Here is a 15166-nt window from a genome sequence, read left to right on the forward strand (position 1 = left end):
CCACAGGGGATTTATAAGTTTCTGGATAATTAATGGCAGCTAGGAATAGCTGCATAAAAATTAGGATTAGATCCTCCAATAAAGACTAATTCTGCGGAACTGATATATTTTCAATAGACAAACATAGTTTACACAAATTAATGAATACATATACATATAGGAAAATTACAGAGTATTGGAGGGCGTTTTCTGATCATACAGGGATGGCTAGGGATACACGTAGGTCTGCACATGACATTTAAGCAGGCCGGAGTGTATGTTGAGTTTCCCGAATAGTCACGTTCAGTTGTGCCGGGGAAATCTCCGTGATGCATTGAGGATGCCGTCCCTGGATATCTGGGGCCTTTCTAATAAAGAGTACAAAATTAGATATCTCTTAAAACCTACACGCGTAGACTTAAAAGGTCAAATATACATATCTATACTGCGCATAAATATGTATTTTGATTTCTTGGAAAATTTCCAGAGCTCACATGATAAAATCATACAATTTTACAGAATATTAAAAGTACTAATGTTTTATAATTAATTACGAGATCCGTCATTTGTGGGCTTAAAAATGCAAATAAAAGTAAAATCAATAGAGAAAATTAAATGCTTTAAAATGTTACTAATTTCATAAAAATCTGTCCACTCGTTTAGAATATCGTAATGTCATTCTGCTATATTTTATAAGTGTCTCAAGTAAGCCCCACTACAGATTTATGTTTTAGTGAATCTGGAGATGATCCTCTTGGAGATGTTATGAAGAATTCATCACATAGTCTAGTAATTCATATTTCTTCATCAACTGCAATTTTAATATTTTTTTCAAACCACACACAAACAATATAAATACTTATACAGGGTGCGGCACATGAATCCGGACAAATTCTAATTTTTAAACAAATGAACATAAAATCGTCAATTTTAAAGATTTTATTGAATTTTAAAAACTGAGAGGCAGAATAGGTATATGACTATTAGATTATTCGAAAAGATGGCCGCCAACCTCAATCACCGCCTCTACCCGCCTCCTCAAGCGCCGGCAGGTCCAGGTCAAAATGTACCTGTCCAAGCTGGCGTAGTTCTCCATGATAGTGGCAATGAGGGAGGTCTTTGTGGTATGGGCACGTCTATTGGTGCATGCTTCAAAGTAGCTCAGGACCAAAAGTCCATTGAATTAAGAACGGGCTGCCAAAGATTTTTTGTGCTAAAAGGTCATTACCTAAGCTTTTTATAGTGGGGTCAAACGTCCTAATTGGTCAAGTAGTTTTGACGCTATGGCTGTTTAAAAAACTTCTTGTTTTATGTGCCGCACCCTGTATTTTCTTATTCATACTTGTAGATCTTGATTTTGCAAGCCTTTCCAAACCTCACAAAACAAACATAAATATTATATTTTTCTATTCATACTATTAATTTTGCTGGCCTCTCCTTATTAGTCCAAAAGTCAGATAGAAAGGGGACAATGGACTGTTTAGTACACTAGTCCCCAAAACTTTATAATAAAATTTTCATAGTTATTGACTTAACAACTTAGTGAACTTTCAACCACTAACTTTAATCTACATGAATGGTAATTTTGGGTATCATCAGGTAGGAACTGGTGGACGTGAAATCAACCATCATGGAAAGAAGATAAAAGTGTCCAACAATGGTAATTAAGAATTCCAACCTTTAAAGAGATCATGAAGCAATTTGAAAAAAATTGACATATAATTACATTTGCTCTAGTTTTTTTTTTTATCATTTTGTATATAGCTATCAGCTATGCCCCAAGAGGCCTTTACAGAGGTGGGAAGAAGGGAGGAGATTATACCCTCTATTTTTAATTTTAATTTTAAAAGAAAAAGTTAAAGAAATATACTTTTTTATGTATGGATATTATAGGGGCGATTTTTCTCAAAAGAGTAGTGCTACTCTCCCCTACAATAGTTACACCTTTTAGGGCATTTGAAGTAGGGGGGAGGAGTCCATCCCCTTTCAATTTTAATTTAAAAATGAAAAAGGAAAATGTGGGAGACATTTTTCTAGGGGCAATTTCTCTTGGGAAGGTGTTTGTACCCTGCCCCAAAATAATAGCTACATTGTAAAAAAGAATCATATAAGTTCAATCGTTTCACTTAGACAGACAGATAGACTCACAAACATCCTGTTACTTGCGTATTCAATTTTATCAAAATTTCAATTCAGGATTTTTTACAAACAAGGTGAACGATGTGGAAAATTTGTTTAAGGTAATAATATATCTCATAAAAAAATTGCTAAATCCATTTTAAATAATGTAGAATTGTAGTATTGTTGTTGTATTTAAAGGGCGAATATAGGTTTGATATAATATGAGCTTATTTCAAAGGTGCCATTATATAGATTATAAATAACTTAAAGACATTGACATATTTAACTGTATAAGTCTGTTTCTAGCCAAAAACCGTTCCAATTCGTCGTTAGAATTACGTCATTTTGCGTAACCAACGTAGTTCCCTAAGAAATCCAAACATCACTGCATCACACAAGGCTGTGTCTGAAGGTTGAATTATAAAGCTTCTGTTCAATCATAGTCATAATGAAGAGGAAAGGATTTGACAGACATTGGATGCTGCAACTTTTACTTTTGATCAAATAAATTTTTCATAAAATAATTTTGTAAAAGTACATTGAAAAAGTAAGGGCTGAACAACTAATTAAAAAAAATATTTATAAATTAAAATATTATTTTTTTTTGCTAAAAGTTGCATCATGTTTGTGTATGTATGTTCGTGTTACGTATCGTAATTAGGGTAAATATTTCATAAGGGATTAATCACAGATCCTCATAGAAAAAATAAATTTTAAAACGTATTATTTACCCTTGACACTATATTTGAGGCACACTTGCGTAAAATATTTTGACGGAAATTAAAAATGTAATAAAATAATATATAATTAGAACAAATAAACATTTAAATTATCTTATAAGATGCATGCCAATATAACAATCAAATTGATTTAAGAAAAATAGTGAAAAAAAGGTCTTATAATGGTTAAAAAAAACGATTTTGTTGACTTTCTGATTTATCATATGTTGAAGTGAATGCAAAAATTGTAAAATCTACTTAAGAATTTTTTTGAATTTTTAAATTTAGCATAGTTATTTTAAAAGTATGTAAGGGCACCTTTCATATAAGCTCATATCATATTGAACCTATATTCGCCCTTTAAACAATTAGATTTAAACAAAGTTTGATTATAAACAAGGATGACAACAACCAGACGGACAAACATAGACTAGATCTATAGGAGGGAAGGGAATGGGGAAAAGGGGGTGTTTGGGGGTTATCTTTATTTTTAGTTATCTGTGAGTATCACTTTATCCAGAACCACAATGACCGCATGGCAACAGTTGAACAAGTTCTCAGGGAAAACAACATCAACCCTATGGATATCATCTCAAGAAATGAAACTGTAGGATTTATATACATTAAGATATTTAGTACAAAAGACTGTAACTGTGAATCACATCTATAATACAATTGTAAAAAAAAGTTACCTTAAAAAAGGCAATGATAATGCATTGCATATAATAAATATTTCAAATTTTTGTAAAAAAAAAATTGCAGGGTTGGGGGCTGTGTACGGAGAGAACATTGGACTGTTTATTAAGAGATATAAGTTTTCCGGAATTTTAATGTAGGGAGTAGATTTGAAATCTGCATCAAATTTTAAGGATTTTTTATAAAATTCGTTTTTTGTATAATTCTTTATCTAAAAGCGGAAATACAAATTAAGTTAATTAATTTTGGCATCTGTGATTGGTGGATTTAAAAAATCTGCGCTCTGATTGGATGTCGTACATCATTCAACCAATTAGAGCGCAGGTAGTTTTAAATCCACCTATCCTATTGGTCAAAATTAATTAACTTAAAATGTATTTTCGCTTTTAGATAAAGAATTTTACAAAAAACGAATTTTATAAAAAATCCTTAAAATTTGATGCAGATTTCAAATCTACTCCCTACATTAAAATCCCGGAAAACTTATATCTCTTACTGTTTATTACACAAGTCCCCAAAGTTTTATATTAATGTTTTCTCATTTGTTGGCTTAACAACTTTTATTGAATTTTGTTGGTATCATTAAGTTTTCAACCAATAATTATAATCTATGGAGGGGGTAATTTTGTGTATCATCATTGGCCATTCATCATCATTTATCAGCCACTGTCTTATATTTTTAGATCCCTGGGCAAAGCTACTAGGAAATAATAATTGAATAATTCTCCTTTATTTAGACTGAAGTCCTTGCCAGAGATAGGATGTACAGAGGAGCTAATAATGAGGAGAGAGACATGCTTGTCATGTGCAAGATGTTTGCCAGAATTGGGATTCCTATCATTGTTGTACTCTTCCAGTGCATCTACTGGATAATTGGTAAATTTATCATTTTCTTTTTTATTATAAATAGTTATGAATGGCAAACATAAAAAATAATTGAATATAAATTGCAGTTTTAAGTAAATCATAAATCGAAATTTGATTAGTATAAAAAAATATTACTAAGTTTATTTTATATCCTATTATATAAAGTGGTAAGGATTTTGTTTCTAAAGCTTAATATCTTAATAACTACTGAACCAATTGAGTTCTCCATTTAGGGAAGCTTTATTCATATAGGTCACAAAATGGGTTTCTGCTAATTCACTTTTATACTTAAGTCTTGTAAAGACTTTAGGCTAAATTTTTAGTCCTCAAATACTGAGCCTCTAGATGCTAGGTACCCATTCACTATTATCATTATATTAAAGTGATTTTTTTTCTAGGTATGGTTCATGTGAACAGTGCCATTCTTGAGTATTGAACAAGAACAGTCCCTCATTACAATTAATAAAATTGTAGTTTAAATTCATGTTAAGATCTTCATGAAATACATATAACAGATAAAAATATCATAATTGTTCTACAAGAAAATTAATGAAATATCAGTCAAATATCTTTTCATCCCTTTTCCTTTTACATATTTCTCATTTAATAGCTTAAAATATTTTTGTTACTATTTGATTTTACTAGCGGCTTCGCCCCTAGCCTCTAGGGGCTTCGCCCTATATAGTTTTGGGAAGTCAACCCTCCTTAATAGAAATATTCAAAAAATTATTCTTTGTTTAATTACTCTGTGGTAAAATTAAACCCAGGTTGTGCGCTTTATGCACAAAAATTTTAATTTGTACAAATTAAACCCAGGTTGTTTGCCGTATACACAAAAATTTCAATTCGTAAAAATTAGACCTAGGTTGTTCGCATACACAAAAATTAAAATTAAAAAAAAATATTTTGATTTTTTTTCGGGGGGGGGGATTCATGGGGGCTTCGCCCCATGTTGCAGAGGGGTTTCCCCACCCCAATTACTGGTTTTGTTTAAAAAAAATTAAAAAAAAAAATTTTGAGAGTGGGGATTTTTTTATTTTTGGAGGGGTTGGGGTGTCCCATCCCCCAAGAAAATAGCTTAAAACCACCAGAGGACCAGTAGGTATATTCCTAGAAGGGTATAGCCCAATTTGATCAGCAGTTACTGAGATTTTACAAAAAATGTAAAAAAAAAATTTTGGGGGTTGGACTTTTTTTAATTTTGGGGGGGTTGGGGGTGTCCCACCCCCCAAGAAAATAGCCTAAAACCACCACAGGACCAGTAGGTATATTCCCTGAAGAGTAGAATCCGATCAGTTCAGTGGTTACCGAGATCTTAAGGGACAGACAGACAGACAGACAGACAGACAGACGGACAGACAGACGGACAGACGGTCAGACGGACAGACATCAAGCTACTTTGTATTATAGATGGTTTAACTTTAAAGGAGCAGTATTCAAACACTATTCAAACCGATTTGTTCATCTTCATTCAGGATCGTCCATTGTCTTATCTCGTAAGATCCCTTAATATAACATTAAATATTGGTCTATTGCCCCATCCCTATATACCTGCCTAATTTATCCCGCACCTTGGCTCAACACAAAAAAACGTTTAAAATAGTTCCTACTCCTGATATGTCAGGTGTGCGACATTAATAGTTAGAGTAATGGAAATGCCTTGGTAAAAATCAGGCACAACTCATTACTAAGCACACTTAGGACTTGCAGACAAAGGTCGTGAATCAATGAGTTGGTTGTCTGATGGGTGTTAATTAACCTAATACCACGGATGTGTAGACAGAAAAGGAGAGACTTTGCTCCCCTTAGTTATCTTGTATTGTTGGACCTGATGTACTGAATTTTAGTTTTTAAGTGTACCTAGCTTCTGCGTCCTATCTCAATATTTGCTACTAGCTAAAAAAGCTTCACACTTCCGAAAAAAAAATCAAAATTAAAAAAAATTAAAATCATGAATGTATAGTGTAAAAATAGTTGATACATTATAACGCTTTTCCCTTTGACCGAAGTAGCTAAAAAAAGCTTTTGCAATTATTGTGTTATCTGCTGTACAACTTTGGAAATTAGGGAAGAAATATAGGGAATCCATTTTCAGCACATCTGGGACGTAACGTTAGAGTGTCAAAAACAGCAGCCTCGCCCGTATAAAGAAATGGATCTCTGTCCAATTAATGATTAGCAATGCTACAAATAATGACACCTGTATGGTGACAGTTACCCAGTAGTCCAATAATGCATTCAAAAGAGCACCAAAGCCAAATAACCACTCAAATAGGGCTTCTAAAAATTAAATTAATATTAATAAATCCCTCAAGAAAAAATAGGCACTATACAAAATCAGACCCTGAATCAACCCCCTTTATTTTTTTTGAATCATCACACAGTGCAGCTACTCTTTAAATATATATACATATGACTAAGGATACAATCATAAATTTTAATCACAAATTAAAAATAAATCCTCTAATATGTGTTAACTAGTGGCTGGGCCTCTTGCTATCTAGAGGCTACGAATTGGAAGAGGGGAAACAATAGCAAGAAAGCATCAAAATACTAAAATAAAAAAATAAAAACCAACCCATAACCTATGTGAAGCCTGCATAAAAAGGAGAAGTAAATCGGTAAAATAGTTGTCGAAATCTTAAGCTTCAGACAAAAAGTCAAAAAGACGTATCAAATAATATCTTTTTATATATTTGTAGAATAATTGAAAACAAATTGTTGCGCTTGATATATGAAATAATTTCTTGTTAATGAAAACAAGGATGACAACATCCATAAAAGCGAAGCACTGAAACGGTAGGACAAACGGACATTAACACTTATATAGTGTCAGAACTGAATAATCATAATATAAATGTATTTGAATCGGAGCAAAATTGTAAGTAAATTTGTTGAAAAACTGCTTGATACAGGATAATGTTTATGGACATACTTACATTTTTAGGACTTGATTATAGAGTGGCTTTGCTTATAACATTATACAACACTTTTAAAAACACTTGATTTGACCAACTTCCCTATTAAAAGGATACTACTCATAGTTGATAAATTTAATCTTTAAAATTATCTGTCCGTCTGTCCAACGAATGCTATAGGAAACTGTTAATTCCTTGGCTCCTATTCAAGATAGTAAGCTGAAATTTTAGTGAAGATTCCCTGTACCAGTGAGCATAACACTACAAATATAGTTCTTTTAATTTGGTTTGTCCAAATCTCGTATTGGTAAATTGGCATGTTATATTTGTCCTATCGATTTAAAACTTAGCATAAAGATTCCTGTAATAGTTATGTATGAGTAGGAAGTATAGCGACATCAAAATATTCACTAGAAAAATCGTAGGTCCATTTAAAACATTTAAAACATGATTTTTGGCATCGATTTGCTAATTTTCTAATCTTCGTCCGCTTCGTCCGCATAAGCCAAATAAATAGTGCTTTTTCTTTATTATGCAAATGGATATAAGATATACGTGGATATATTGACAGTGGAAATTTGTTTTGGATTTAGTTTGATAATATGGTCCTTATTTATTAGTCAGTAAAGTCAATAAGAGTGGAGCTAATGGAGTAAAGTGAGTGGAAAGGGTATTTTTATTTTAGCCAGATGCGATCATCCCTTTATCATGAAAATCAGATAAAACATCCAAATAATAATAAATCGATTCTTATGCAGTTAGCTCCACTGTAAAGGCAGCTGTTAACCTGCTTTTCTAATTATTTTAAATGATCAAAAATAAAATTATGCTTCATAGTGTCCTTTTAAATACTTAAATACATATTGATTTAATTTTGTAAAATCACTTAAATTAAAAATATGTGTTGATAATTAATTAACAACGTGTTAAGTTAATTTATTTGATTAAAATAGATAGTGATATAATTTGAAATGAAATGACATAGCTGCTTAATTTGTGTCTTAACAATGAAGGTTGTTCGATTTAAGGTAAATATATGTTATTATTTTAGAAAGTTTAGTAAGGACCTAACAACAAATGTTGTTAAATAAAAGAGTGAAGGAAGCGAAAATTGACTTTGACTCACTTAAGGGCAGAAATTCATTATCAAACAGAGGACTTGCACAAAAATTTTAGCCCTCTAGCAATAATAGGAACTGAGATAATAAGGGGGGGGGGCGCTTAACGCCCCCCCCCCCACCCGACCGATAAAGGTGCGGCAAGGGGCCCGAATGTTAAAGATTAACATAATTATTTTATTATCAAAATGATATTATAAAACTAGTAGTAATACAAATATTATTACTTATTGAGGCCAATTAAACAGAGTTTAATTTTTTAAAAGAGACTACGCCCCAAAGGTCCTCTAAGGCCGCATGAGTGAAAAAGGTGGGGGGGGGGGGGGGGTGGATGACCAGAAAAAAATTGTTCTTGGACATTTGTTATTAGAGGCGATTTCTCTTGTAAGAGTAGTTATATCCCTTCCCACACCCCAAATAAGAAGCTTCACTGTAAAGGAAAACCATGTTGGTCCAGTGGTTAGCGAGTTCACCTTTAATGAGAAAGGGGGCGGGGGAGGGGCTGATCGACTAAAAACCTTAAACTTTAGTTTTTGAAAAAAAGTCACAAATTTCTGGCGGATAGAAACAAAAACGAAAGATTAATTATTTATCGCATCGTATTATATACAGCTTTCCGTGGATATAAAAATAAAAGAATATGTCATAAAAAGCAATTTTGTTAGGCCCGAGGGGCCAAAATTAGTATTAAATTTATGTTTTTTTTTAATATTGTGGAAAATTATCTGTATTGCGATGCTATACATAATTTTACAGTATGGCTTAGAACCGATTTTAATCCTGCAGATTAATTGGTATCGAATCCATACTGGAAAACTTGTGCATGTATCTGTAGGTAAAAACAGTGAAGTATGTGCTGGTATCTCTACTCTCTGCTGTTTTCATAATCTCTGTTATCAAGGTTCATAAATATGGGTGAGTTATTAGTGACGAATAAGGTATAACAAACAAGCAAAATAAATCTAAAAGGGTGAAGGGGCAGGTAAAAAGTTCATCAATTCTGATAAGTGTTGCCACCAACAACAGCTAAAAACTTTGAAGGTTTCATGCTTTTTTCGAATTAATTTTGTTGTTGGAATAAGCTGGTTAATAGTAGCGAATTTGTTTGTCTTTCTGTCTGTTTGTCTGTAAACTTAACAGATTGGTGTTTTTCTACACACACCCCTCCCCCATCACTTTAGATCTTTTCCCTTCCTTTCACATACCTTCTTTGCTCTTCCCTTTCCTTTTTGCAAAGAGAGAGAAGGGACAATGGGCTGTTTATTACTTACACTGTTGGCCTTACAACTTTGGGGACTTCAGTAAATATTGATTGGTTGTTTTTTTAAGTTGAGTGGTCAAGCGTTTCAACCACTTAATTTACGCTATAGAAGAGGTAATTTTGTATATATTCTATTGGAGATGAATATCAATTTATCGTCTATTATCCCTTTAGTTCTCTGTTTATTCCCACTCTTTTAAAAACATAAAAAAAATATTTATTAAATTTTTAATCTATTAAATGTTTAGTGAGAATGGTGGAAGTAATTCAAAAGTGAAAGGTAATAATTTATAAACTTTGATGAATTATCTATCTATCTAAATAACCCTAAATTGTTATCTTGACTACATTATACATATCTACTATCTATCCAACTATCTATCTAGGATCTTAGATAAATAAAGTGGATAGCAACCCACTACAAACAGCTCTACCTATCTATCTTTCTATCTATCCAACTATCTATCTATCTATCTAGGAGCTAAGGCAAAGACAGTTGATGTGGAGCCCCTAGAAACAAGCTCCACCTACTCTATCTATCTATCCAACTAACTATCTATCTATCCAACTATCTATCCAACTATCTATCTATCTAGGAGCTAAGGTAAAGAAAGTTGATGTGGAGCCCCTAGAAACAAGCTCCACCTACTCTATCTATCTATCCAACTAACTATCTATATATCCATCTATCCAACTATCTATCTATCTATCTATCTAGGAGCTAAGGTAAAGAAAGTTGATGTGGAGCCCCTAGAAACAAGCTCCACCTACTCTATCTATCTATCCAACTAACTATCTATATATCCATCTATCCAACTATCTATATATCCAACTATCTATCTAGGAGCTAAGGTAAAGAAAGTTGATGTGGAGCCCCTAGAAACAAGCTCCACCTACTCTAGCATGACAACAGGACCTTTGTTAAAATAAAACAAATATGCAAATAGGAGAAGACAATGGAATTTCCCCGTAATATTCATAAGCTATAAAACACAAACATGTACTTTAAAAATAAGAGTAAAACACTAGAGGGGTAGGGGTTAAACAATCCCAAGGACCTTGTTCCTACTCTCAAGTGGGTCGTTGAAAATAACCAATAGTGTTGGGAATATCAACACAGCAAAGTAGCATAGTTTGCTATAATAGATCTGAGGTGGATTCTAAGTGATTCGTGGGGCCAATTTTTTTTAAAGAATCCGTCTCTGTTCTTTACATTAGAAAATTATTTTAAATTACTTTTATGCCTCTAAATTTATAAAGTTAATTTATAAAAATTTGATAAAGAATTATGAACTCAGGAAGTGATATGCATGGACCATCATTCAAACAAGGAGGTGAGAAGTAGTGCAGCGTCGTTATTTTAGATCAATGTCAAAATATCGTTGATATTTCAATGAAATCTATCTTTAAATATATTTTTGTAAACTATCTATCTTTATTTATATTTGTATGAAGGGAGGAAGATGACATTGGGCTGTTTGACACATTAGTCCCCAAAGTTTTTCAGTAACGATTTCTAATTCGTTTGCTTACCAACTTTGTGTAGTTTTAATGCATTTTGATAGGTTGGTTCATTAAGAAGAGTGTCCGAACTTTTCAATCACTAATTGTAATGGGTAATTAAATCATCATTGGGAGGTACATCAATTTATCGGCCATTGTCTTATCCCTTTAGAACCCTGATGTTAATGTGAGAAAGTAGCAAAGAATACTGTATCAAAGGGTAGGAAGGTGTAGAAAACTACCCTTAAACCATCAAAACTATCTGTTTATTCCAAAGATCATAACGTACAGACAAAAAAAAACTTACTACATTATAAATACTAGTTCTTTCTACTTTGTATTACAAATTATCTAACTACATATCTTTCTTTTAAACAATCTTTCTATCCATCCTTTCTATCTATCAATCTATTTACACTTGTTTTTAATTTTACTTACCAATCTATCTACATATCCCTCTACCTATCTCACCTTCAATAAATGTTTTTTATTTATCTATCTACCTGTTCTTCTATCTATCTATCTATCTATCATTCTATCCTTCTATCTATCTATCTATCTATCTATCTATCTATCTATCTATCTATCTATCTATCTATCTATCTATCTATCTATCTATCTATGTAGGAACGCTCAGCGCAGATGAGTTGGGACGAATCAATAAGTTTAATGAGTTCAATCCTCCAGATGAGAAAGAAACTGTTCAACACCAGAAAGGAATTTATCCAATGTTTCTTGTTGATTGTAAGGATATGTTCATTGCAACCAAAAATAATCTACCCTTCTCCAGAGAATAAAGGGGATATTGAACAGTAAATTCTTTGGTACCAACGTGTTATATATCACCAAGTTATCTTATTCGTTGACTCAAATTTTGACAACTTTTATTTAATTTTGATTGGTTGGTTCCAATTTTCAATACTATAGATGGGGTTATTTTATTTATCATCATTGGGGATATGTATGAATTTATAGTCCTGGACATATGATAAGTTTTGCAAAAATAAAATCCCCATTGGTTTAGCGGCATGCGAGATCTTTTGCTTCAGACAGGCATACAAACATCCTGTTACTTTTCTATAATGATTAGTAGAAACATTGGTATTTGTGAAACAGGAAATGGAGTTAAGAAGCCAAAAAGTGCAGTTGATAAACAAGGCGATAAACCTGATCAGGTTCTTAAACTAGAAAATATTAAGCCAATAAGTACTGCAGCAACAACAGTTCATTATCATGTACCACATCCGCTTGTCGTCGGTGAGTCGATGAGTTCGAATCTCGGCTCAACACCGCTCATAACTAGAATTTTTTTTTTAAAGTTAGCATTTCCACACAAAGGTCATGCAATCAAAGTGGATTGTTTGTTTGTGTGTTACTATAGCATTAGATAAAGTAACTACAAATAGGTAGAACAAAGGTTCCTTATTATAAAATAATTATGAAAACCTAATAGAAAAATATCTTTTTCGAAATCTTTTAATATTAGAACCTGTTCTGAGTCATACTAAATACTAATGTATAACATCGTTTTACAGACAATTTCCCACGAATATTAAAATAAAAAACCTAACAAACTGGTTTTAATCTTATGATTTTTCATTTCTATTCTCGACTTACCTCATAATTTACCCACAAACATACAAAAAGATATCCTTGCACAATGTTAAAAGCGAAGCACCTGTATAATCAAGCTCTAAAAATGTAAGCATGTCCTTAAACATTAACATTACTATAAAGTGTTAATGCCCGTTTGTCCAACCGTTTCAGTGCTTTACTTTTATTGATGTTGTCACCCTTGTTATTTTAGGAAAGAGGAGGACAGCCCCCAATTCTACCAGTTGTAGAACAAAAAGTTGTGCAAATGCCCCAACAAGAACAAATTAATCCAAAAGAAGAATTGATAAATAAAAATAAAATTAATGTTTTTGAGAAAAATGAAAATGTTGTTGCTGTTGAACAAGTAAAGGTTTTAGATTAATTCAAATGAAAGTTTTGGCCTTCTGCTTTATGGATAGTCAAAATGGCAATTGAAATGAAATTAATTATTTTAAATCGGTTAAGTAGTTATTGAGATCTCAAGCTTCAAACAAACAATAAACTTTACTACTTTATATAATTGGACTAGCGGCTGCGCCCCTAACAACTATATAGGGGTTCTGTGTTAAACGGGGTGGGGGGGGGGGGGAGGGGGTTGAAGGTGGCAAGAGCCTTAAACCATACTAATGCCTAAATTCTAAAAACAATATAGCCTAAAACAATGCCAGGTCCATCCCTTGAAAGGACAACACAATAGGTCTTAAGATTCATACAAAAAAAACTTTCTAGTTTAACATTAGTTCCTTGTATATCTGTTATTTTCATATTAAGGAAGTGACAGAGGAAGTAATAAAAGAGGAGGACAAAATAACCTTACAAGAAATTGAACAATTCAAAAAAGAGAACACTGACAGGGTCAACAAAGTGAAGGAAGAGTGCTCCAAGTTCCTGGCTGGAGAAAAAATGGACTTTGTCAAAGTTCTTCCTGAACATGTTAAAAAAGTTCATCCTAGAGTTGAATTGTTTACTATAAGCAAAGAAAAAAAGTAAGTTATACCATACCTTTTTTTTAGATGCATAGCTATCCTTAACGTCTGGGGTCCCGGGAAGGTTCATAGCTATTTTCTTGGGGGGTGGGACACCCCCAACCCCCCAAAAAATGAAAAATACCCCTCCCCCCAAAAATTTTTTTTTAAATTTTTCTTTTAAATCTAAAATACGAAAAATTGGCTTGATCAAACATCTTGGGGCAGAGCCTCTAGAGGCTAGGGGCGAAGCCGCTAGTAAATATTAAAGTAACAGGATGTCTGTTAAGTCTCTTTGTGTAGCGAAGAATATTTCTAACCGCTGGACCAATATGGTTCTCCAATTCAATAAAGCTTTTTACAGTTCCAGTGAGAGTATATAACTATTTTCCTCTCAAGAAAAATCACTCCTAAGAAAAATTCCAACTGATTTTTTAACGTTTCTTCTTAACTCTAAAATTAAATTTTGAGGGTCATCCCCCCCCCCCCCTCCTCTTCTTGTTGTTTATTTTTACATATTGATAATGTATTTTTTTACAGTTTAAGTTGGTGTAGATCAGGAAAGGTAAACAATTTTTAGAATAAAAACTTTATGTTAACTTACGATGATTAAAGTTACACTATAACATTGTCTTTCCGTTAGGTGATATGTAACGCAATGGGTGAAATGTGGTTATTTCGGTCCCAATTTAAGTGAATATTCCCTATTCCAAAGAGCATCCAGTATATAATTTACTTGATTCGTCAGTCTGTCAGACATGCTACAAAAATATAAATATTAAAACATTAGAAATACATGGAAAAGGTTTCGTGATTTTTGTACAATAAATTTACTCTTTATTATGACTAAATCTTCTCTTAAAATCGTTCGTCCGCATTTTCAACCTCCAAGTTTTTTAGCTTCGCTACTTAAAGATGTTATCATCCTTGTTTTAATTGAAATTAGATTGGTACAACAACCTGGTCTGTCTTGTTTTCTAGAATATTTGGACAAGATGAACTTTCTAGCAGACTACATATGCAGGTAACCAATACTTCTTTTAAAAATTAAGTACTTTCACACAAAGCGCCTGTTGAGCCCTGATTTATATGATATTCATGGATTTATTGACAATATCTAATAAAAATAATTATTGATTTGACTAGTTTAAAAAACATAGCTTCCAAAAAAGTTTAATTTTTATTTCATTTTCATTTAAAATCGTCATGAAATTTATTTTCTATACTTACTTTAAAATAAACTATTGGCTTTGTCCCTAGCCTCTAGGGGATTTTTCCCTAAAGGTTCAGGGGAAAAGATATTTTCAGTAATTTATAACTTTATATAACTCTTTATAACTTTAAATAAATCTTTATAACTTTTTATAAATCTTTAGAACTTTTTTATATTATTTATATTGATTTATATGTAATAATATAAAAT

The 15166-nt window shown here is 32.3% G+C and overlaps 2 protein-coding genes and 1 long non-coding RNA gene across 3 annotated transcripts in view; all 3 read left to right on the forward strand.

Annotated features, from left to right (window-relative positions):
- The first annotated feature begins 203 nt into the window (after positions 1-203).
- Positions 204-4904, forward strand: LOC145332507 (uncharacterized). The gene is made up of 7 exons (XM_080177512.1): positions 204-219; positions 677-768; positions 1579-1639; positions 2176-2219; positions 3340-3426; positions 4253-4391; positions 4781-4904. Exons 1-7 carry the CDS (start codon positions 204-206, stop codon positions 4816-4818), a joined length of 477 nt encoding a protein of 158 aa, XP_080033638.1. The 3' UTR covers positions 4819-4904.
- Positions 4905-8198: 3294 nt separating this feature from the next.
- Positions 8199-10609, forward strand: LOC145332508 (uncharacterized). Its single transcript, XR_013884189.1, has 4 exons — positions 8199-8328; positions 9254-9333; positions 9928-9959; positions 10524-10609. It is a non-coding gene; the product is annotated as an uncharacterized LOC145332508 (long non-coding RNA).
- Positions 10610-12264: 1655 nt separating this feature from the next.
- LOC145332510 (carbohydrate sulfotransferase 8-like) overlaps positions 12265-15166 on the forward strand; it is a 6727-nt gene continuing 3825 nt past the window's right edge. The window contains exons 1-5 of the mRNA XM_080177513.1: positions 12265-12357; positions 12990-13142; positions 13550-13764; positions 14284-14308; positions 14690-14767. Of these exons, the coding sequence (XP_080033639.1) occupies positions 12265-12357; positions 12990-13142; positions 13550-13764; positions 14284-14308; positions 14690-14767 (564 nt within the window). The remainder of the gene's footprint in view (positions 12358-12989; positions 13143-13549; positions 13765-14283; positions 14309-14689; positions 14768-15166) is intronic.

The sequence above is a fragment of the Acartia tonsa genome, chromosome 11 (genome assembly GCF_053477335.1).
Source record: "Acartia tonsa isolate MP-2025a chromosome 11, ASM5347733v1, whole genome shotgun sequence".
Taxonomy (NCBI): domain Eukaryota; kingdom Metazoa; phylum Arthropoda; class Copepoda; order Calanoida; family Acartiidae; genus Acartia; species Acartia tonsa.